Source organism: Geotrypetes seraphini, chromosome 1, assembly GCF_902459505.1.
Source record: "Geotrypetes seraphini chromosome 1, aGeoSer1.1, whole genome shotgun sequence".
NCBI lineage: Eukaryota > Metazoa > Chordata > Amphibia > Gymnophiona > Dermophiidae > Geotrypetes > Geotrypetes seraphini.
In genome coordinates, this window is record NC_047084.1 from 316,075,963 (window position 1) to 316,099,544 (window position 23,582).

General features: G+C 42.6%; 1 protein-coding gene across 8 annotated transcripts in view; it reads left to right on the forward strand.

The window, feature by feature from the left end:
• TBCK (TBC1 domain containing kinase) overlaps nt 1-23,582 on the forward strand; it is a 433,115-nt gene that overhangs the window by 201,416 nt on the left and 208,117 nt on the right. For 6 of the 8 annotated variants that reach the window (XR_004540453.1, XM_033956547.1, XM_033956522.1 and 3 more), the window contains exon 23: nt 9,298-9,473. Coding sequence is in view for 6 of the 8 variants with exons in the window: in XM_033956547.1 (XP_033812438.1) it covers nt 9,298-9,473 (176 nt within the window). In the remaining 2 variants the exon portion in view is untranslated. Of the gene's footprint in view, nt 1-9,297; nt 9,474-15,995; nt 16,371-23,582 lie in introns of those variants that run through there. The other 2 variants (XR_004540454.1, XM_033956561.1) reach the window with 2 other exon arrangements.

The window sequence follows — 23,582 nt, forward strand, 5'->3', positions numbered from 1 at the left end:
ACTTCTGTTAGGAGAAGCGGAGGCGGTAGCAGCTAGCGCACCCTAAAACCGCTAGCGCGTCTTTGTAAAAGGAGCCCTAAATTTTTAATAAATATCTGGCCTCTTTTGCAAAGCCATTTGGCATGAGCCACTGCAGTAACTGCTCCAAAGCCCATAGGGATTTTTAGGGCTTCAGGGCCATTACCAAGCGGTTTTGTAAAAAGGGGGGGGGGGGAGAATATGTCATTAAGGCATGGTGGTTACTTTGTCATGTGTTTAGTTCAACTTGGAAAATTTAGTGTTAAGATGATTGAGTAAACAATTACCTGGTGTAGCCTGAGGAACAAGATTAAGCTGAGTTAAGTGGTCTGGTGCATTAAACCATATGGAAAATTTAAGCTCTAACCCAGTGGTTCTTAAACTTGTCCTGGGGGACCCCCCAATCAGTCGGATTTTCAAGATATCCTTAATGAATATACATGAGATAAATTTGCATGCCTCCTACCTAATTTATAGGCAAATCTTGTTCAGGCATATTCATTAAGGATATCTTGAAAACCCGACTGACTGGAGGTCCCCTAAGACAGGTTTAAGAACCACTGCTCTAACTGAATGTGAAAAGGGAGCCAGTGAAGCTCTTTCAACAAAGGTGTTGAATGATCAACCTTTTATCACCTGAAGATTAAACGAGCCTCTGTATTTTGTGGTAACTGGATTCTGTTTTGTAATTTAACAAAGATACTACGATATAACACATTACAATAGTCTATTTGAGACAATATTAAACCCTGTACCAGCAATGCAAAATGTTTTTCAGAGAAATAGGATCAAATAGCTCTAAGTTGTTTTAGTCTAAAGAAAACCTTTCTGGTAAGACAATTTACTTGAGCCTTACATTTTATTGAGTTTTACACATATCCGGGTTGGGGGGGGGGGGGGAATATGTCTATATTATTATTTGTTAGTAATAAGTGCTGTTATTTGGTGCCAATTGTATTTCTGTATGCACTTTGTGTATGTTTTAAAATGAATAAAGGTTTGTTTTTTTAAAAAATTACTCTTTTTTAAAATATCTTTATTCATTTGGGAGAAGTTTCAATCAGCACAAGGCTCTGACCTACTTCGCAACCTATAGGACATAACAGAGGGGGCCAAAAAAATTTACTTGATTTTCTAACAGCTAGCAGATCTCTAGTTGTTTAGGCCCTTCCACCCACCTCTAGGCTTGCACTACTAAATTTGCTACCACTCATCTTCAATTATTTCCAACAAGAGAAATCCATTACTGATTGAGGTTACTAGGTTCAGACCTTTTTCAACAGATAACTTCTTGATTTAAACAAAAGATTTTCCATCCTTTATAATTTATACCTTAAAGAAGAAGACCTGTTTATTGTAGTGTTCTTCCCCTACAGTATTTGATTATCAGCTTAACGTACTTTTTTTCTTCCCAAAAGTGGATGGAAATAAGGGTGCGTCCTATGGAACGAATACACCCCCGGTCCCATACCTTTTTTTAATCCTAGCGGTCCAGCGCTGTATTGGCAGGAGCTTTCTGTGCTCCTGACCTTCCCTCGCAGGACCGCTACACTGCCTGGTCCCAAGCAGCTCTCTGGTCAGTTCTCATGAGTCTCGCCATTCAGAGAAGATGCACGGGACCAGGCAGGCAGGGAAAATCTCGCGCCTGTCTTGTTCATCGCCGGAAGACATCAGGAGGCAGCGGTCCAGCGAGAGAAGGGCAGGAGCACGGAAAGCTCCTGCTCCAACAGGATTAAAAAAAGGTATGATGGGGGTGGGGTGCCTTTGCCACCGTTGTGCCGTGCCTCACCTCACACCTGCTTAGGGATTGGGTGATTTGGAGTTTGGATGAGCTGTGCATTTTTGAGACCTCATTAGATACCACAGGTCATTAGTACTGAACCCCTTTCCTTCGTTTGCTCCTCCAAGACCAATTATGACATGCTGCTGAGAAAGCAGTATTATCTCTGACAAAATTACTCCAATGGACTATAATGGAAGCAGGACAGAATTAATTAACTCTTTGGCCCCTGGACAATCAAGTGCATTGACTCTCTATCATAAATACATTTTAAAACTCTTACAACTATAATAATAATAATAACAGCTTATATACCGCAGTACCATGAAGTTCTATGCAGTTTACAAAAGATTAAGCAAAGTACAAATTGATTGACTTCAAGAGGGGTAGAAGAAAGAGAATGAATATGAAAGGAAATTCATTGTTGAGGAAAAAGTGATCAATAGGACAAGTTAATCACTATTGGGGGGAGAGAGATGAGTGGATCAGTTGTCTAGATGCTTTAGGAACAGGTGTGTTTTTAGACGTTTCCTGAATTCCTCATAAGTAGTGGGCGAAAGTAATTGTTCTAGGTCTTTACCCCATGATGCTGCTTGGTGTGAGAGAAGATGTTCATGGTGTTTTTTCAGTTTGCAACCTCTCACTGGGGGGGAAACGAAGTTGGAATATGAGCTTCTCTTGTGTCTGTTGGCTGAGAAGGAGAAAAGGTCAGTAATGTATTTAGGGGTAAGTCCGTATAATGCTTTAAAGCAAAAACAGGCAAATTTGAACTTTACGCGTGCCTCCATCGGCAGCCAATGCAGCTGCCGGTAGTAAGGTGTCACGTGGTCAAATTTCTTTAGTCTAAAGATCAGTCTAACTGCTGCATTTTGCATCATTTGTAGGCGTCGCATATTCTTTTGGGAAATTGCTAAATAGGCGATGTTACAGTAGTCAAGTAGACTCAGTACGGGTGCTTGAACTAGGGTTCTGAAAGCCGATGTATCGAAATAAGCTTTAATGGATCTGAGTTTCCAGAGAGTAAAGAATCCCTTTCTGATTATGGAGTCTACCTGGGTCTTTCATGGTTAGGCATTGATCCAGAGTTACACCTAGTATCTTTATGGTAGGCTGGATAGGGTAACTAAGGTTATTGATACTATAATGGAAGCCTTGACTGGCTTTGTGCCTTGTGCCTTGCCTTGACTGACCTTGTACCATGTCTTGCCACTGGCCTTGTGCCTTGCCACTGGCTTGGGTATTAGGCATCCATCTTTTCAATCACTTTCCTTTGTTTAAAGTTCCAGAACGATGGGAAGAGCTGGCCCAGCTAGTCATTTCAGTCCAGCTCAGTGCCCATCAGCAACTTCAATCTGAATTCTAGACCTGTTTCACATTCTAGCTCAGGCATTCATGAAAAGGAAATTCAGAAACTACCATCTTTGGGAGATATGTTGAGTGTGGTATTCTGTTTGGGATTAAATAGAATTTGTTTTTATTTGGTGGATGGGGTACAGTATTTCTCATTTATGTGTTATTTGTTGGGTTTTTGGGGGGGTTGCATGCTATCAATTGTGTTGCAGACTGCTCTGGGCTTTATTTAAGAAGGACGGTGGGACGGTACACCATGTGGTTCAGAATTTTTTTTTTTCTTGGTTTTTCCTCCTCTATAGGAGGGTGCTTCTTAAGGTCAGGTGTGTCTTATAGAGTGAAAAATACGGTAGTTTATAAATCTTTCCTTTTGGCTAAGTCTTAATAATGATATTGTAATTTATAGCTAAAGAGACATAGGATCAAGAAACTGTTTTATTTTACTTTTGTGATTATGATAAATATACCGAGGGCCTCAAAATAGTACATGTGGTCTCTGGGCCGTGAGTTTGAGACCACTGGTCTACGACATACCATTTGAAGGATATTACAAATTTTGATATGCCTGACATCGGAATGTCCCTGCTACAGGGTCATATAGAAGTAAGATCTTGGATTCACTTCTGGAAGAATTGTTCCAGCAATTAGTAACAGAACCCATGTGGGATAGAACTATTCTGGACTTGGTGCTTACAAATAGGGAGTGTTCCAGCTGCAGAAACAAATGTCCTTAGCACAAGGAAAAGACCTGTGTGAAGATACACAAAGGCCACTTTTTACCACGCGTCTGTAAAAGGACTCCAAAGTTAGGACAGCTTACCAGACTGCCCCTAACCTAACCTGTTCCTAACCAGTTAGTAGATGGCTAGTTAGTGGTGATATTCAGTGGCACTAACCAGTTAAGTGCCACTGAAAATCAAGCGCTCATTCACTCAGTGGGGTTTAAATGGGCAGAATAGTGATACGGTCCAGTTTTACTTGCAGCAGTTTCAGAGTAAAAAATGTTTGATAGCCATATCATGTAGGAGCAGTAAATGGATTGATAAATGATCCTCTTCTGATCCCTTATACTTTGGAAAGCATCTTGTGTACATGTGAACTGTGTTCAATTCATTGTATGGCATTATATATATATATATATATATATACACTAGTATTTTAGCCCGTTACATTAACGGGTGCTAGAATATATGTTTGTCTGTCTGCCTTTATTTCCGTCTCTGTCCTGCTGTCTTTCTTTCTGGCCCCCTTTGTCTGTTTGTCTTTCTGTATCTCTCCCTGTCCCTGTGTCTTTCTTCTTTTCTTTCTGTCTGCCTTCCTCCCACTCATTTTAATATTTTGCCCCCAGGAATTGTCGCGCACAGTCAACATGGATTCAGACTTCTGTGATCAATGTGAAAATTCCCCCCCACCCACCCCCAAAGTCTTATAAAGGAATCAGGCGGCTCAAGTCTGTAAAAGACATACGGATGAAAATGAAAAACGATAAATATCTCCCCCATTATCAAAAGAAGCCAGAGACTTCCGGAATTTAGATGAGAATGGCTCAGCAGGCAAGGGGAGGGGGGTGCAGGTAGACAGACACACGGGCAACTCCGAAGGTGAAAGACAGCACGCAGTCACTCCAAGGGGACGGCAATACAATGTGGCACCGTGCATGGCTGCTTATCAAAGTTCAAAAGTGCCCCGCTATTGTCTTTTTTTCCAAAACTGACAATGTTTGCATTTTTCTTCAACCTCCATATCCATAAATTATTCAATCAGTACTATTGTCTGTCAATTTACAGTGGCTGACCTTTCTCACTCGATTGTAGTGACTGTGAACCTCTCCTTCCTGTGACGTCAGCGTCTCTGAAGTTGAAAAAAACTTTGGTCCGTCTCCGTGCTCGGCCGCGGCGGGCTACAGCTGCCGCGGCCTGCAGCCGCCGCGGCCGACATCCACCTTGCTGTATTTTTTTTGTTGTAGTTTAAAGACGCGGCGGTGGCTCCTCTCATGATCCCCACCTGCGTCGGAAGTCCGAAGCAGGCGGGGATCATGAGAGTAGCCACAGCTGCGACTTTCAAAGAACCGTAAGCCGCGCATGCGCACTTCCTATGGGTCGCTACAGCTCACGGAAAACGGACGCACGCATAGAAAGTGCGCATGCGCAGCCTAGCGTTTTATTATATTAGATATAATTATTTTTTTTAACCCTGTTATCATCGCAGAATATTTAACAAGTCTTGGCAGTGACAGGTTCTGGTACGCAGCAGGTTGATTGCTTAGTGAATAAAGGATAAAAGACAGTATGCAAGCTTCCTGTGATTTCCAGCTGATTCATTCCAGTACTCCCACAAAAGGTATTTAGAGAGAGAGAGGTTTTCATTTCAGAAAGAAGTACAATCCAGCGCTTCTGGTTGTTTGGTGGGATTGCTTGTGGCACATTTCTTTAATTCTGCCACTGTAATTTATAATGTAGCTGATGTAATGGAGGACATGGAGTGTCTCTTGCATTGTCGACCGATTCTTTAACGGGTGCCAGCTGTTCTTTGTGTTTCACCGTGCCCTGTCTGACACTATGGTAGCTTTTCCAAAATGTCTCCTTATTGAGTGGCAGCCAGCTTGGATTGCTGTCAAGGAAGTGCTGTAAGACAGATGAATTTTGTATGCTATCAGGCACCAAATAATGTTGAGATTTCCTGTTTTGCTGCAGGCCTACAGTGCATGTCTTTGTAGTAATTACAAGGCAAACACAGTTAAGTAACTTCAATGTGAACAGTTCTTTCACTTCACACAGTGGTTCCTTTTAGCAACTGTAACCATGACAAAAGAGGTCCAGAAAGAACCCAACATAAGTGGCATACATTATGCAAACTGACTAGAAGGTGCATGCTTGAATTGAGAGATTTTATTTGTAAATATTTGTTTGGCAATATTGATGTAGGGTCTTAAAGTTTAGTCAGATTTGGACAGTGTTGCTATTTTATAAAACAGTTTCCTTTGTTTTGAAATAGAGGCCTTGGTGCCACTTGTCTTCATTAGAATGCCATATTTGTGCTAAAAACTCATTGGAATCTATATAGCAAATCATTTTAAACTCATCCAGTATATATATATGCATATAATGTTACAATAAGGATACTCAAGGATATAATGCCTCTTTTACAAAGCTGCGCAGCAACAGCCCCGAAGCCCTTTAAATCTCTATGGGCTTCGGGGCCATTAGCGCAGCACAGCTGCTAGCCTGGCTTTGTAAAAGAGGCCGATAATGTTACAATAAGGATACTTAAGGATACTCAGTATTAAAGACTGAACCAATAGTCTGAGAGATACTGAATCAAAATAGTTTTTGATAGTGCGGAGTTTCCACAATACGAAGAAACATTTTTAAACCACTGAATCAACATGCTCATCAAAGGTTAGATGGCGATCCAAAATAACGCCAAGTATTTTAATAGTGGTGTTTATCAGATAATCCTGGCCATTCAATCTCAGTGTGGTCTCTTTAATTTTATCATTTAGACTAACCAAAAATATTTTTGTCTTTTCAGAGTTAAGTTTTAACTTAAAATCTATTGATCATTGTTCTACCTGGCTAAGTACAAATGAGATGTAAAAAAGAGCCCAAAGCTTGTCTCGATGGGCGACTATAACAATGGGCTGGATGGCCCAAGTAGTTGCCCATGTGGAGACAGTTGCAAGGGCATGAAGGGAGGTAGCAGGATAGGAGGTAGGAGGGAGGGACTTGGTTTCCCACCTGGAAGGGATGGGTGGAGCAACGGGAAGTAGGGCATGATGGGAGGAGGGTTAGGGGATAGCATGCCTCCGGGGAACAGCGTGCATCCCTGTCCCTTGGAGGACGGGGGGGTCCTTTGCGTGATCCCGCTGTTGGGCCGTGTTTGCTTGCATGCTAGTAGTTTGCCGTTGGCTCGGCGATCTCCTCAGGCGAGCCGCGCACTCGTTGTGCCTGCCCGGTTGCTGGGGCTATCTCATCGGTAAGGGGCAGTTGCCAGTTGTGCGTTATGGGGTTTTGTTTGCCCGGGCGCGCTATGCCTGGGGGTTGGTTCATGCAGTAGGCGGCAGCAGTGTGGGAGTATTGAGGGGGGGGGCTTGCGCAGGGGTGTAGCTTTCAGGCGGACATGGGGGTGTGCAAGCAGCCCCGCTCTCTGCTGCTATCGCGATGAGTCTTTGAGTGCTGGAGGCAGGAGTTGGGGAGTTCTTTGGGTGCTACTGCGTTTCTACGACTTGGTGAAGGCGTGGTTGCAGGACTTTTGGCTCCCCTTTCCCTATCTCCACCAAACCAAACGCAATACAAACTTTATTTAAAAAAAAAATTAACACATGAACAAAACGAACCAGATAGCTACCCCTGCCTGTCGGTGTTAGGGGTGTGGTTGCTCATGTTGCAGCTTATGTCCCCTGCGGTTGTGGGTTCCCAGCCCTGTTGCCAATGGCTTGTTCTGCACAGCTCTGGCACACGGGTGTTAGCTGGGTCTGGGGGAGGAGTGTGCTGGAGTGGCAGGGTATGGTGGTGGGCTTGTGGCCCGGGTAGCTCCTATGGTCGGTGATTGCTTGCAGCTCTTCCTCGGCTGTCGGGGGGGCCTCGTATTGTGGAGGCCCCAGCGGGGTTGTTGTGGGGGTGCCTTGGATGGGGGGTGGTGCGGATTCTGCTCACGGGGTCCTTCATACTGGGACGGGTTGGGGGTGACGGGTGGGAGGTACATCAGGGCCCATGACTCCTGCCCCTCTGCGTTGTCACCGGCAGAGATTGGGGTGCTGTTGGAGGTTGGTTGGCTGGCCTTTCCCACCTCACGGCTATTCCGCTGCCTTTGCCTGTGGCAGCCCCTCTGAGTTTCATCCAGAAAGTCTCGTGAAACATTCGATTATCCCTACAGGTCGACTAAGTCTAGGTCCCCCTAACCACTTCTCCAGATATGCCCCTTTCAGCTCTGGGCACACTGGATACGTCCAGAAATTCAGTTTGATTATCGGCACTTGGATGACCTTTCTTTTAAGTCATCCAAGTGCCAACTTGGGTGGGTTTTTAGATATGTTTAAGTTTGGATTATGAGCCCCATAATGTACAATTTACAGGTTACATTTTCCATAGTTACCATGCTAACATGACAAACCTGAAAATTCTAACCCTAGCTGTGATAATTCCCCTACCACCACCACTAATTAGAAAAGACATTTCACTAGTCTCCATACACAGAGAAGAGTTGAATTAGCACCAGTGTGAAAACTATAAGCAATAATATGACCCCCCTTTGGTAATTGATCTAGACTAGTGGTTTCCAACCCTGTCCTGGAAGACCACCAGTCAGTTGAGTTTTTGGGATTGCCCTAATGAATATGGATGAGAGAGATTTGCATATAATGGAGATGACAGGCATGCAAATCTGCCCCCATGCATATTCATTAGAGCTATCCTGAAAACCTGACTGGCTGGTGGTCCTCCAGGGCAGGGTTGGGAACCACTGATCTAGACCACATTTTTGCAGCTGCCTTGTCCTTTTTGGTCTCACTTATTTTCCAGTGTTCTCTTTACAGTAGAATCTTTATCATACAAGGAACTCTTTTATCAATTGTAACTGGGTGACATGTTAATTCATTGTAATTCTATCATTGTATGTTACCTTAACAGGAGTGGGTACATTATGAAGGCAATTCTGTAAGTGGCTGCCTCCATTTGGGAGCCCCATGGCCCAGTGGTAGGTGCCAGTTTTATAATAGAAGTTAGACATCTCTAGAGTAATTCGGTATCGGTGCACCCAAGAGCTGGTGTAGGAAGAAGATAAGCTTGTAACTTACAGTATTCTGTATGTTACCTGCATAGATGATAGCCCTGCCTTTGTCCTGCCCAAGCCCTGCAAATATACACTATGTAGGTTAAGCAGACATTTATAGAATAGTGCTTAGGCATCCATGTTAGCAATTGAGCGGGTATATATGCAAATAACCATGCATAGACTGGTAATCTAATATTTACTTATAATGGACTTGCAAATGTGGGCTTCTAGTTTATAAAATTGTTCTTCATATAATAAACCAGCAGTACCAATATCTTTTCTCCACCCCCCCTTGAACAGAATTTCAAAAATATATGTTAATGTAATTTCTCCTCTATGAAGGCATTTTTTTTTTCATGTAAATTTGTCCCCCACAGAAATTGACATTGAGCGATGTGTCCATGAATCCATCAACCTGTTCTGTTGGACCCCTAAAAGCGCAACCTACAGGCAACATGCCCAGCTATCAAAGCATACTACTGAAAGTAATGGTGGAAGCAGAGCAGCCTCTCACATTTCATCCGATTATCAGGACTTACCCAAGACTGATCTGGTAAGTACAATTTTGTAGTGATTAATTTATATCATTTCATGTTATTGTCACGTGATCTCCTGTAGCAGCTTTGAGGATTTTTTGCCAAGTTTTCTTTTCATTTTAGATGGCTGGCTTTTTTGAAATTGGGAATGCTATATCCATAAGACATCTTCGGATGTCTTTTTCCATAATAAAAACTCCTTATTTCAGGCCTAGAAATACTAAGGGCTCCTTTTACTAAGCTGCGGTAGCGGTTTTAGCGCGCGCTAGACGCTAACGCCACCATTGAGCTGGCGTTAGTTTTTGGCACATAGCGTGGGGGGTTAGCGCGTGCTAATCCCGCTAGCGCAGCTTAGTAAAAGGAGCCCTAAATGTAAACTAAATACAGAAAAAGCAAAGCGAATGTCTATAATTTAAATATTGCATTACTTCTAAATTGCCACGATGTTTTGCAACAGGTTTAGCACAGTGTAAAGAGCAATTAACATAAGCAGGGGGTCGTTGTTCCATGTGGGAACAATAACTTACACTTAGGGCTCCTTTACAAAGGTGCGCTAGCGTTTTTAGCGCATGCACCGGATTAGCGCGCGCTACCCAAAAACTACCACCTGCTCAAGAGGAGGCGGTAGCGGCTAGGGCGCGCTATTCCGTGCGTTAAGGCCCTAATGCACCTTTGTAAAAGAAGCCCTTAATTTAATGTGATATGCCATAGACTAGTGTGTAGAGAACAAAAAAGAGGCACTGGGGATGTTACAGCTACCTGATCATCATGAATCTTTTATTTGGAAATAAGTCTCTAAAATATATAAAAACAGACAAAGTCTGTGTTTGTTTTTATATATTTTAGAGCCTTATTTCCAAATAAAAGATTCATGATCATCAGGTGGCTGTAACATCCCCAGTGCCTCTTTTTTTGTTCTCTTCATTATATTTCGAGGCTTTGTCTCTTCTTTTTTGGTCCCATAGACTAGTGTGTATCATATAGCAAATTATCTTATTTTATGGGTAACCTTCTCATAAATCATTACTTCTGCAAGATGAAAAAGTATTGTTGCATTATGCTTTTCTAAATTTGCTAAGTTATTAGGCGGTAAAAATGTGCACCATTCAGTGCGTTTATCCTTTCAGGGGTGGGGAGGAGGAGGCGGCAGAGATTGTCACTTGCTCAGATACACATGGTGTAATCATGTTGTCCACCTCATTCCTGCTTGGCAACTGGATGCTGGAGTGGAGTGTGCATCTGTCAACCACAGTAGGCCAACATTTTCTGGGGTTTTTTTGTGGTATACTTTACCTGTTCTAGAGTTCACATTATTAACGATAGAATTTGGCAATAATCGCATTGATAATATCATTTCAATACATTTTCCCAAAAGAAACGAAGGACAGACCAACAAACAATGAATGCGCATACCATATTCTGTTGTGCATTTGTGATTTGCTTGAGAGTTGGCAATAACATCACTGAATACCCTCAATGCAAAATTTGAATTGCATTTCTTTTAAACCTATGTTTTCTTTGATACCTTACATTTCTTTGGCTCCTTTTTGGATCAAATTAGCAGTGATCTGGTTGCTAGCTCAAATTCTTTTTTTTTCTTGATTGGAGTAAATTATATTTCTAGTGCAATAGGTGTGTCATTCAAGACAAGTGGATAATTTCCCTTTAGCCACAAGCCTTGCAGAAGAAATCCACTCTGGATTTTTTTCTAAATCCTTCCTAATTCACTGAGGGCTCTGCTGCCCCCTACAGCTTTTTCCTTAAGCATGCAAGCCTAAAGAAGTGCTTTAGTTCCCATGTGTTTCCTACCTCTAAAATTGCTGGGTTTAATTTTTTTATTTTGGCATTTTTTTTAAAGCATTTGTTGTGCCAAAATGCTGCTGGCGGCCATCTTTTTCCAAATTTTTTTTCCAGAGTTCTCCAGAAGCTTCAAAACACCTCATTTTGCCTCAAAACTGGCAGGGATGGAGTCCTCAGGCTCCTTCCTAATTCATGCCAGGATTGTGCAAGTTGTGTCCGAAGAGCGTCCTTGAGCCAAGTGCAGCGCAGCATGAGAAGAGGGTGGGAATGGCTGGCTTAATCTCCCCTTTGTGCTCTAGGGCTGAGGAAGCCTGTTGGTCGGAACATTTTTCTTTCTGGTCCCTGGAACAGCAATCATCCTGCTCAGAGGCTGCAGAGTCCAAGAGATGCAAACTGGATTCTTCCACTGGAGACTCTGCACTGTTTAGTTCAGCTTTTCCCCCAGAATTTAATAATTTGATGTGGAAAGCCTTTCAGGAGAGCCATCCTTCCAAGGATAAGTCTGGCAGCACTTTGGATGCAACACAAAAGAACAGAGGCTCCTGGGGTGTATCTACTTCACTGACTGCATCTAGCCAGGGGTCTAGGAGACCTTTCAGAGGGAGATTCGGACTGTAATGAATCCCTTACTATACCATTGTTGTCTCAGGTCGTGCCCTCCCTGTCTGGGGATTCTAGGGCACGATCAGGCACTTTGGAGTCTATGATGATTCTTGATCCTGGAGATGCATTTATTTAAACCCTCAGCTATTTTAGACCTCATCACTGATTCGCTTTGGGAGTTAAACTTGGACTCCCACGGGTTTCTTCTGCTTCCTCCTCTATTATAAGTGGAATGAAAGTTCAATCTTCTACGTTCCCCTGACATCCTGACATTAAAGTTTTGGTCATTGAGCATTGGGATGCTCCAGAGGGGTCCTTTAAAATGGCAAGGACTATGGCTCAGCTGTACTCTATGGTACAAGAGTGTTACCAGATGTTCACTCAGCCCAAGGTGGATTACTTGGTGGCACAGTTTACTAAACACACCTCCCTTCTGAGCAAGGGTGTTGTGGTGGTAAAGGATGTGCAGGCTTGCCGAGTTGATGTTGTTCTCAAGAGGCTCTTCGAGGCTTTGTCTTTGGGAATCAAAGCTGCCGCTGCAGCATCCTTTATAACTCACGCTTGCCATACAAGGTTGCGGACTCTTGAGCACAAAAGCAATGACCCTGTGCCCCATTTCCTTCTGTCAGAAGTGGATTATGTGGCAGATGCTCTATACGACATCATTAGAAATTTTTAAAATAAATAAATTAGGGTCAGCTTATTCAATCTCAGCCTGCAGAATGCTCTGGATCAGGCAATGATTCCATGTTCAAAGCTAATCTCAGCAGACAACCTTTCAAAGGGCAATTGAGGGAACGGTACAGTTTAGGGGGTGAAGAACTTATGTGCACAACAGAAGAGCGGGACTTGGGTATGATTTTATGTGATGATCTTAAAGTGGCTAAACAGGTTGAAAAGGTGACTGTAAAAGCTAGAAGGGTGCTAGGTTGCATAGGGAGAGGTATGGCCAGTAGGAAAAAGGAGGCATTGATGCCCCTGTATAAGACTTTGGTGAGACCTCATTTAGAATATTGTGTACAATTCTGGAGACCGCACCTTCACAAAGATATAAAAAGGATGGAGTCTGTCCAGAAAAAGGCTACTAAAATGGTATATGATCTTCATCATAAGGCATATGGGGACAGACTTAAAGATCTCAATCTGTATACTTTGGAGGAAAGGCGGGAGAGGGGAGATATGATAGAGTCATTTAAATACCTATGTAATGTAAATGCGCATGAGTCGAGTCTCTTTCATTTGAAAGGAAACTGCAATGAGAGGGCATAGGATGAAGTTAAAAGGTGATAGGCTCCGGAGTAATCTAAGGAAATATTTTTTTCAAGAAAGGATGGTTAGATGCATGGAACAGTCTCCAAGAAGAGGTGCTGGAGACAAAGACTGTCTGAATTCAAATGGGCCTAGGATAGGCATGAGGGATCTCTCAGAAAGAGAGAAAGAGGTAATGGTTACTGCGGATGGACCATTTGGCCTTTATCTGCCATCATGTTTCTATGTTATTCGGGAAAGGTCTGGACGATCTTACCCAATAATAGACCCAAAACCTCTAGAAGCTTAGGGCACTCTAATTTTCATGGCTCCAGGCAATGGCGTACCTAGCATGTGTGACACCCAGGGCCCATCATTTTTTTGCACACACACCCATATCTGTATGAAAAACATGATTTTTAGTAACAAGCCACATGTCACACATGAGTACCTAGGAAAATGCAGCATCTTACATACTGCAGTGAGAAGTAAAACAGCAATACACCCATTGTAAAACTAAACAAGCCAGACTAGTACAGATCAATCTTGCAGTCAATCCTAACAGAAAACCATGTCTTTCGAACACACAGAACACAGAAAACACCTTCGCCTAGTATGGAATGTCACCACAAACTAACCCCTCCCCCTTTACAAAACTGTAGTGTGGATTTTAGCCACGGTGGTAACAGCTCTGACGCTCATAGAATTCTGAGCATCAGAGCTGCTACTACCAAGGCTGGCACTAAAAAACGCTCCACAGTTTTGTAAAAGGGGGATAAAATAGAAATACATAGCAAGAAGCTGGACTTTGCATACAATGCAACACCACAGAAACATTGACACATGTCTCCTAAAGCAATAAATAAATAGAAAATTTTTGTTCTACCTTTGTCTTCTCTGGTTTCTGCTTTCCTCATCTTCTTGTTACTCTCTTCCTTCCATCCACTGTCTGCCATCTCTCTGCCCCTATATGGCATCTTCTCTCCTTCTATGCCCCTTCCAGAAACTGTATGCCTCCCCTTCCATCTCTCCTTTCACCCCCATTGGTCTGGTATCTCTCTCTCTGCTCCCTTTCTCCTGTTCTTTCTTGGTCTTCCTTCTCAATTTATTTTCTGCCTTTGTCTAAATTCTTTTTTACTATTCAGTCCTCAATTTCCCTCTTTCACTGTATCTACCTATAGCTTGCCACCTCTTTCCCTCACCCCTTCCAGTAACTAACTCTATCCTCTTCCCTCAATCCAGCATGTGCCCTTTTTTTCTTTCTCCTCCCCACTTCCTTCCTGCATCTGCTCCCCCTTTCCCTCTCACACTTCCATTCAGCAGCTGTCCCTCCTCTCTCCCACACTTGCATCCGTGTCTGTTTCCCTCTCTCTACCCCTTCCATCTACTGTTCACCCTCTATCTCGCCCCTTCCATTCACTGCCCTCTGTGCTCTTTCCATCCAGTGTCCATCCTCTCTCTCTCTCTTCCATATGGCATCTTCCCTCTTTCTATGCTCCTTCCATAAACTATCTATCCCGTGCCCCTTCTCTCCTTTGTACATGATTGATTTCAACTCTGTCACCTCTCCGTTTTTTTCTCTCTGTCACCACCCCCTCCCCTATGCTCTGGCATCTCTCTCTTCTCTTTTCTTTCCTTCCCACCCCACGGTCTTCCCTGATTCCCGGCATCTCTCTCCTTTCCTTTTCTTCATCTCTCCCTCCCCCTCCATGCTCTGACATCTCCTCCTTCCTTTCCCCCTTCCTTTTCCCTTGGTCTGGCATACCTTCTTCCTTCCCTCCATGCCCTGGCGTCTCTTCTTCCCTCCAGTTGGGTACAGCAACGCTCTCCCCAATTCTCTCCCCCTCTGCTCCCTTTCCTCCTTCTGTCACCCAAGGCCTTGTGTTCTGAACTTCATCGGGCAGCAGCAGCATTCACAATTCACTGCTGTTGCCGGCTTCAGGCCTTCCTCTCTGTCGGGTCCTGTCTTCATGAAAACAGGAAGTAGGCAGGACCTGGCAGAGAGTAAGGCCTGAAGCCGGCAACAGCAGCGAATTGTAAAAGCTGCTGTTGCCTGAAGAAGGTAATGGTGCCAGGCCTTGGGGCACTGAGGCAGACCGCTTCTCTCCCCACCCAACCGAACCCCCGCTGACCCTCCTATCTCTCCCCCCAAGTGAACCCTTCCGACCCTCCCAGCGAGAGCAGGAAACCTCCCTCCTGTAGCATCGGCAACTGCAGCGCTAAACAGGCTGCTTTGCTGCTTTCTCCTGCCGGTGAAGCATCACTGATGATGTCATCAGGCTGCCGACGCTACTGGAGGGAGGTTTGCTGTTCTCGCTGGGAGGGTCGGAAGAGTTCACTTGCTGGTCACCTTAAGTAAGGAGGAAGGAAGCGTGATAGGGACCGGGCCGTCTGTGCACCCCCCCTAAGGCTGCACCCGGGGCGGACCACCCCCCCTTGGTACGCCACTGGCTCCAGGTGGTCTTGACAGTATTCAGGAGCCACAGCCCAGAGATCCTTCCATTGTTACACACAGAGGTTTTCTGGATCCTGACACAACCAGGTAGCCATATAGTTAGGCTCTTGGTAGCTTTGTGCATTAGCTTATGAGTAGACAATAGATTCCCACCTCTGCAGTGAAATAAGAGATTTTATTTCAGACAATTTCTCAGAGGGAATACTCTGTCACCTCAATGTTATGTTGGGAAGTGGAATATTAAGTACTGTAAATACAACAAATTATTCAAAGAAGCAACTTCTTAAGTCATGCATTGAGAAAACAGAGGCAGTATCAGTGAAAGTGAAATCTTCTGTAGGCACTATACGTTAATGGAGCTTGAATTTGGAAGGGTTTAAGTATATTCAAGCATGGTATATGTTTCATATAATAAGCTATTGTTTTTGTGTAGTGACATCAAGATGAAGACATGTATCTCCAGGCACCTCGGGTCAAGAAATTACAATAGGTACTTTATCGAAATCCTTAACCCCCATGTAATGCAATCAACTTTAATAAGAAAAACAAACAAGTGACATTTGAATAATATAATTTCACTGTGTCTGTGCTTTATAAGTGTGTATGATCTCTGGCCATTTACGAGTAAGGACAAAGCTGTAAAACGTTTGAAGCATATCTGTATAGAACATACTCTAATGACACATCACTTTTTCAATTCCGTCATTAAATACTCCCAGATGAAATCTCAGACATTGATACTTAACTGGTATTGATGGTACCAATTTTGTATTAAAATGACAAATGTAAATCAATAATATAGATATACTAGAGATCAAAAGGGAGAAAGAAGAGCAATAAAATAAAACAAATTACAATAAAAGTGAAATGATCTTCAATTAATGATCCATAACTCAGCAATATTTTCAGATATTTAAAACAAGTCTTTTGTAAAATAAATTCCATCTCTTCTTTCTCATTTTTTTTTTTTTAAAGGAAGGTTGTGGATGATCGTCTGTGCCGTTTTGTTTGTTTGATACTAGTTTTTCCCAGTCTGCATTAGCTCAAGTCTATTTTCCTCAATTTTTCTTGCTGTAATCTAGAGGTGGGGTGTCCAACCTGCGGCCCGAGGGCCCCTGCGGTTGAGGGTGATGCAGTGTTTTCCTCTGCTGCCCCGGGTGTTTACCGTCTTGCCGGCTCCCTCCTCTATCTTGCTGCAGCGTTTGCGCGGCTCCAGAAACATTTTTTTCAGCCAATGCGGCCCAAGGAAGCCAAAAGGTTGGACACCCCTGTTCTAAAACATAAGTATCCTTTCCCCTATAAATTAAAACTCTGGGCAAAAGGGAAGCCCTATTTATACTGAATATCTTTTTCTCTTAGTAGAATCATTAGTAGATGGACGCCCCTATACACTATCAGCGCCTTTTGAGAGGTGTTTGGAGAAATCTTGACCTTCTGGTTTTTAAAATGAACGTGCTCTTTTCCTCTAATTTTGTGTTTCAGTTTTTCTAAGACCACAAGATAAAAAGAATTACTGTATATACTCGTGTATAAATTGAGGACAGTTTTAGGACTAAAAATGGCTAAAAATACTGTGAACACTACAAAAACTCTTTGCAATATTATAGAGAGAGGAAATAAAAATATCCAAATAAAAAAAAATCCTTGCTGTATAAATTGGGAACTGGCACACAATAAATTGTGAGTGCGTGACAAAAAAGAAATCAACAGATGTGTAAAGGAGTGAATTCCGTATTAGGATCTCCACCAATTTAGGGGGAAAATGCCCTTGTGGCATTATAGGTGGCTCACTGACATCAAAAAAAGCCACCAAACCACCATCTTACATCATATTACACTCCCTTATATAAAAAAATTGTGCTGAAATCAAATACTGTGGCCCATGCATAATTCAAGGCTGGGTTCCATATTGCTTCCTCTCTCTCCCTCCACTTTTGGTTCCAACATTGCTCTCTGCATCTCCCCTCTTCCCATGTCCAGAGCTTTATAGATTTCAATAGGATCAGAGCATACTTAAATCTAGAAAGAAACAGCTAAATCATCACATTTCAGTATATGAGGATTATAACATAACATACAATTTTATTTGTATGCTAATATGCACCATGGAGTTCAAAACAGGGTTATCTAAAGACAGTACATAATCGGTATAGGATATAAGTACAAGCAACCAAGGAACAGAAGGTGATCAGCATAGGAAACATTTACAGTTTTAAATGCAGACTATCAAATACAGATAAATAGCATTAGATACAATTATAGTTATAAATGCAGATTGCAGAGTACAGGTCACTAACTAAGGAGCCAAGAGGTTAGCTCACAGGGAAGGTACAGGATTCAATGTTTTGCCAGAAACATTGAACAGCTGGGTTTTTAAGCTGCGCTTGAAATGCATATAGGTTGAAGACCTATACACTTCCCCCTCCGTATTCGCAGTTTCCGTATCTACGGATTCACGTATTCGCGATTTTAAACCTAAAATTCATTTTTCTTTTCAGGCTATTTTAAGCCCCCTAACCCCTCCCCCCTTTAAGTCTTACCTGGTGGTCTAGCGGGTTTTCGGGGCAGGAAATGGCTCACAGAAAATGGCTCGAGACTACGGGAGCTCAAGACAGCCATTTCCTGTGAGCGATCTGCACAGGGTAGGAGTGTGAGAAGATCGCTCCTGCCTGAAAACCCGCTAGACCACCAGGTAAGGTTTAAGGAGGTGCTTTCAGGGCTTAAAATAGCAGAGGGAAGTAGGGGTTATGGGCAAACCGGCCTGAATATTATTCGCGTTTTTTTAATATTCGCGGGCCAGCTCTGCCCCTAACCACCGCGAATACACACTATAAGCTATTTTGGGGTCTTCTGTATGGGAGGGAGGAGGTGAAGATAGAGTTGGTTCGCAGAGGGCAGGTGGGGGGGGTGGTGAACTCAAAAACTTCCATCATGTAGTTCGGTAGGAGACCATACGGGGATGTATACATAAAGCAACCAAGTTTGAATAGTAAGCATGCTTCAATGGGGAGCCAGTGAAATTGCTTACAGTAGGGTGTAACATGGTTGAAATTTCTTAGCCCAAAGATAAGGTGCATGGCTGTTTGTTATATCGTCTGGAATTTATTATAATGTTTTTAGGTGCAAGAGAGGTAAACAAGATTACAGTAGTCTAGCATACTAAGGATAAGAGCCCGACATAGAATTTGAAATGGAAAGGTGTCAAAGTAAGATCGAATAGGTCGCAGCTTCTGAAGTGCTGTAGCCGCTTCTTGGGTTTCCATGGTCATCTTCCAATCTAGTGTCACACCCAGGATTGTAATAGTGGTAAGGGTTTTCCTCATTGGGGTTCATGGGTTTGCAAGAGAGAATTTGAGTTTTTTCAGGTTCAGTTTTAGTTTGTGTTTTCTCTTCCAGTCTTCCATTGTTCAAATGACCTCCTCGATTCATCCAGATTCCTTGTCATCAAAGATTATGTGGTCATCCATCACTGAAAAGTCTTCAATTCAGTTTTATTCATCATTTTCTCTTACTCTAAACTTTGGCAACTTCACATACACGCCTGATATCTTTTACAAAAAAAAAAAAGCAATCAGAATTTTGCTCACCAACTCTTTCCACACCAGTGGCCTCAGCTAAAATTCCTCTTTGAACCTACTGCTTGATCCATCAGCCAATCAATGGCTTTTAGCTGTCCCCAGGTCACCTCTTTATTTTTATACATGTTTCCCTGCTGGCATGCCCTCTTCTCAATGTACATTCTCAGCAGAAACAGTAAATTTGACAGACTAATATCATACACTACATACCATAGGTTAAAGAATTAGATTATCACTGTTGTGTGTGCAACTAACCCCTTTGGGGGTCCTTTTACTAAACTGCAGAAAGCGCTAGCATGCACTTATCGCATATTAAAAGGGCTTACCACAGGACGTGCACTGATGATCCTCAGTAAATTTATCAGTTTGCAAGCATACACTGCGCTAAAAAAATCCTAATTTTCTCTAAGGGAGCATGTTTGGGGGGAAGTGGAAAGTGGGTGTGACTGCACTAACCAGTTAGCGAGTGAGGAATTGCTGTGCACTAAATTATTAGCATGGGGATAACACATGGGCCCTTATCATCTACAAAATAGGCATCGGTAGGGGCTTGTGCGGAAATTATTTTTTAAGGGCCACGTACTAATGGTGAAATTAGCACATGGCCATTAATTCGTAAAGTGGGAAAATGGTCATTTTCAGGCCAGAGTATAAGTGGCCTTAGCATGTAAGAAATACGTACAGAAGTGATACACTAAGGCCATTTTTGCAGTAAAAGGACCCCTTAGAGACTTTACCCTAAAAGAAACCCTTTAAATCTTCTGAATGTGGTTAAGTACTGTATTTCAGGCAGCCATCCACCCTGCAACAACATAAAAAAGGTGATTCTATAACTGTGCCAGCAATTGCATGTTATTTGCATACATAAATGTACAGAATACCAGCCCTTTCACTGTTAAATGTAAACTCTGGTGGTGACCCTGCGCAGCACAGTAAGGATCTTGTGCAAGGTGCCCAGCAAGCCCCTATACCCACTACTGAGCATAGGTCTCTTCTTAAAACATCCCAAAGAAGAAAACCACAAAGCTTCAGAACATCCGGGTTTATTACTTTGCCTTTAAGGAACCCTAGTATAGAACCTAAGGCACAAAGTGAGTGCCCCTTTAAGAAATTGCCCGAGTCTGCTAAGGAGGAGGGACAAGGTGATACAGAGCCCTTTATCCCCGGTAGCTTGCCAGGTGAAAGGGGGAGGAGTAGGAAACAGCCCAGGGTATACCAGCACCACACCGGTGAAGAAACACCAGCAGAGGACAGTTTCCTAGAACTTGCTATGCAATGGGAGGACTTGGCTACTCTAGTGCCTGAGGAAGACGAGAGCATAGAACTGTAACAACCCCCCCCCCCCCTCAATTCCAGGCAAGCCAGAGTTAATATGTCAATATTTAAAGTTTATGCAGCAGTGCTTGTGCCTTTTTGTTTGACAAAGACTGAGCTTGGATAAGGCGACAAACGTTTGCCGAAGTAATTTGTGCTGATTAGCAGCTGTAGCCAGGACCCAGCCTGGAAACGCTACAACAGGAGCATAGCACAGAATGTGTTGGGGTGGGGGGGGGGTCCCTTTTGAAAGTGCAAGCCCAAAAGAGGGCTGATTGAATTGAACTTTGAGAAAGCAAACCTCTGAAAGGACTAAAGGTGGAACTATTCTATAAATCAAAGTTTGGACATGCTAATTCTGAATGTGAAACAATGTTTGTGCTGTTCAAAAGTACTAGAAGTGGTTCTAACCAGAACCTAGAAAAATCCTCCTTGGGAATATTTTTGGGGGGTTTTTGTGGGGTTTTTCTTATTTTGCCCGAATATCATTTTGGTCATCTGACAAGATTTAAGCTTAGTTTTTTTTCTGACTTTTTGTTGTTGTTTTTGTTTATTTAAAATTTGATAAAAATCGCTTTTTCAGAATTTCAAAGCGATGTAAAATAATAATAATAAAATTTTTTTAAAAAAAATATGGGTGAAGTTGCTACTTAAGCATGCAACTTGCAGAATAATGCAAGTTATACATACTCGTGCAGCATTCATGCAAGTGCAGTTAAACTATGATGCTTATTTTCAAAGCAGAAGGACATTTTAAAATGCCTAAAAGAAAGTCCAACTGTTAAAAAAAAAAAAAGTCAAAATCCTGATTTTGAAAAGTCAGAATTTGGATGTTTAACACTGCAGTTCGTCCAAATAGCAAGGTTGTAAGTGGGACTAGGGAGGGCCCAAAAGTAGAACGTCCAACATGGATTTTTGATTGAGAAGAAATCCAGACTCAAAGCCTACTTCTGTGAAGATGCTTTCAGTTCCAAACTCCAACTCACCTTCTAAGCACCAATATCTGTCTTATCATTCCCTTTATAATCCCCCCGAGCACTGTGTATTGAGGTGCTTTCTTGTCCAGTTTGTCTGTCTTAACTAGATTGTAAGTTCTTTTGAGCAGGGACTATTTCTTCTGTGTTTTAATGCACAGTGCTATACAGGTATATGTTTAGTAGTGGAATAGAAATGATTAGTATTAGTAAAATTCCTCTTTGAGCCTACTGCTTGATCCATCAGTTAATCAGATGGCTTTTAGCTGTCCCCAGGTCACCTCACAATTGTCATGCACACTTACCTGCTGCCATGCCCTCTTCTCAATGTAAATGCTCAGCACAAACTTTCAATGAGCCAGAACATTTACTGATTTTAGATAGCAGATTCAAGATGGCGACCTAGATGGACATGGTGAAACAGGCTCCAGCTTCTGCTAATGTGCATGGGGTGAGTCTTTTTCATTTGAATGGAAGCTTCAGAATGACAGGGCATAGAATGAAGTTAAGAGGTGATAGGCTCAGGAGTAATCGAAGGAAATAATAGTTTACAGAAAGGGTGGTAAATTCATGGAATGGTCTCCCAGTAGAGGTGGTGGAATTCAAGAAAGTATGGGACAGGCACATGGGATCTGTTAGGGAGAGGAGGAGATAGTGGATGCTGCAGATGGGCAGACTGGATGAGTCATTTGGCTTTTATCTACCATCATGTTTCTATGAATAGAACTTGATGCTGGTAGAGTGGGAAAAAGGGGCTGATGCTGGAAGAATTGAGGGTGGCATATTAGAAGGAAGATGGGGGGGTGGCAAGAAGCAAGGGTAGTTGAAGGGATTATATGGAGAAGAAATGGCAGAGTGATAGATGCTGGTATAAGAAGTAGGAAAGATAGGATCGATGAATATTGGAGGAGTAAACAGGTGGATACTGTGCAATGGAAAAATTATGGGGAAAAAAGAAGAGGCAATGGATGTTGGGAAAAAGGGAGAAACAGGAGGGCAGATACTGGAGACATGAATATGTGGGGAGCATAGGCTAACACTTACATGTAGACTTTGGAATTGAGAGGAAGACCAGAAAAGGTCTGTCTAATGTTGACAGGGTATTAGGAGTGTATGTGAAACTTGAGGATTAGTCAGAGGATAATGGAAACTAAGAAACTGAGTAGGAATGGGGATTAAATGATTGGTTGAGAGATATGAGTAGGGTTATGAGACTGAGTTCAAAAAGATGGGGAAGGGAGACAATTTGAAGGACCTGGAAGAGACAGTTGCAAAGGACATAGGAAAATGAAGAACGTGAGAAACAAAGGAGGGAGACAGGTCTTTGAAGGAAGTGAGAGTCTGTATAAATTCAGAGGGGATAAAAAAGATGGAGGGATGTAAGAAATGGATTAGAGCTGGAGAAGAGTTAATTGACAGGGAAAGAGCTGGAGCTGGTTAGGGATTGAGAGAGAGAAGGCAGATGAGGTTGGGGAGAGGATAAGTACAGTGGGAAGAAATGGGGAGTAGGAGGCTGGATAAGAAATGACAGGTGGAGATAGGAAGGACTAGGGAAGGAAAAGTTGGTAAACAGCTGAAAGGTTAAAATAGGGAGATTAAAGATTGGAGGGGTAGAAGAAGGAATGTTTTATGTTTTATCAACGTTTGATATACCTCTTAAGCATATTACAGATCTAATAGAATTTATCTTTAGGTAGATTTTAAAAAATCAGATGAGAAAAAAAAAATTTGACATAGACAACAGGATAATCACCTCCACGAATCAGTAGCAATACACAAACAGTAGAGATGTCCAAAGAGAAAGGTTAATTTCTCTTTTGACAGCTGATTAATTTTGAAACTCTGCTTTATTCATTCAATGACTCAACATATACGTGTTTCGGCTCAAACGGCCTGCATCAGGAGTCTTTCAATTAGTACATCCTACTTTGCAGAGTGAAAGATGGTACGTGTCAGAACATTAACATAACAAACCTTACATAGTGAGAGTATGTCAGCATATCAAGCACTTATAACAGTGTTGAGATCTAACGAGCTGCGTGGTCACTCTTATAAGATGGTTTGCACAGATCATGAAATTGCTGAGTATCACTGCTGGCCTCTTCCCTTACATATGGCTCTCAGTTTTAACAACCGTCTTTTCCTCCTTGCTTA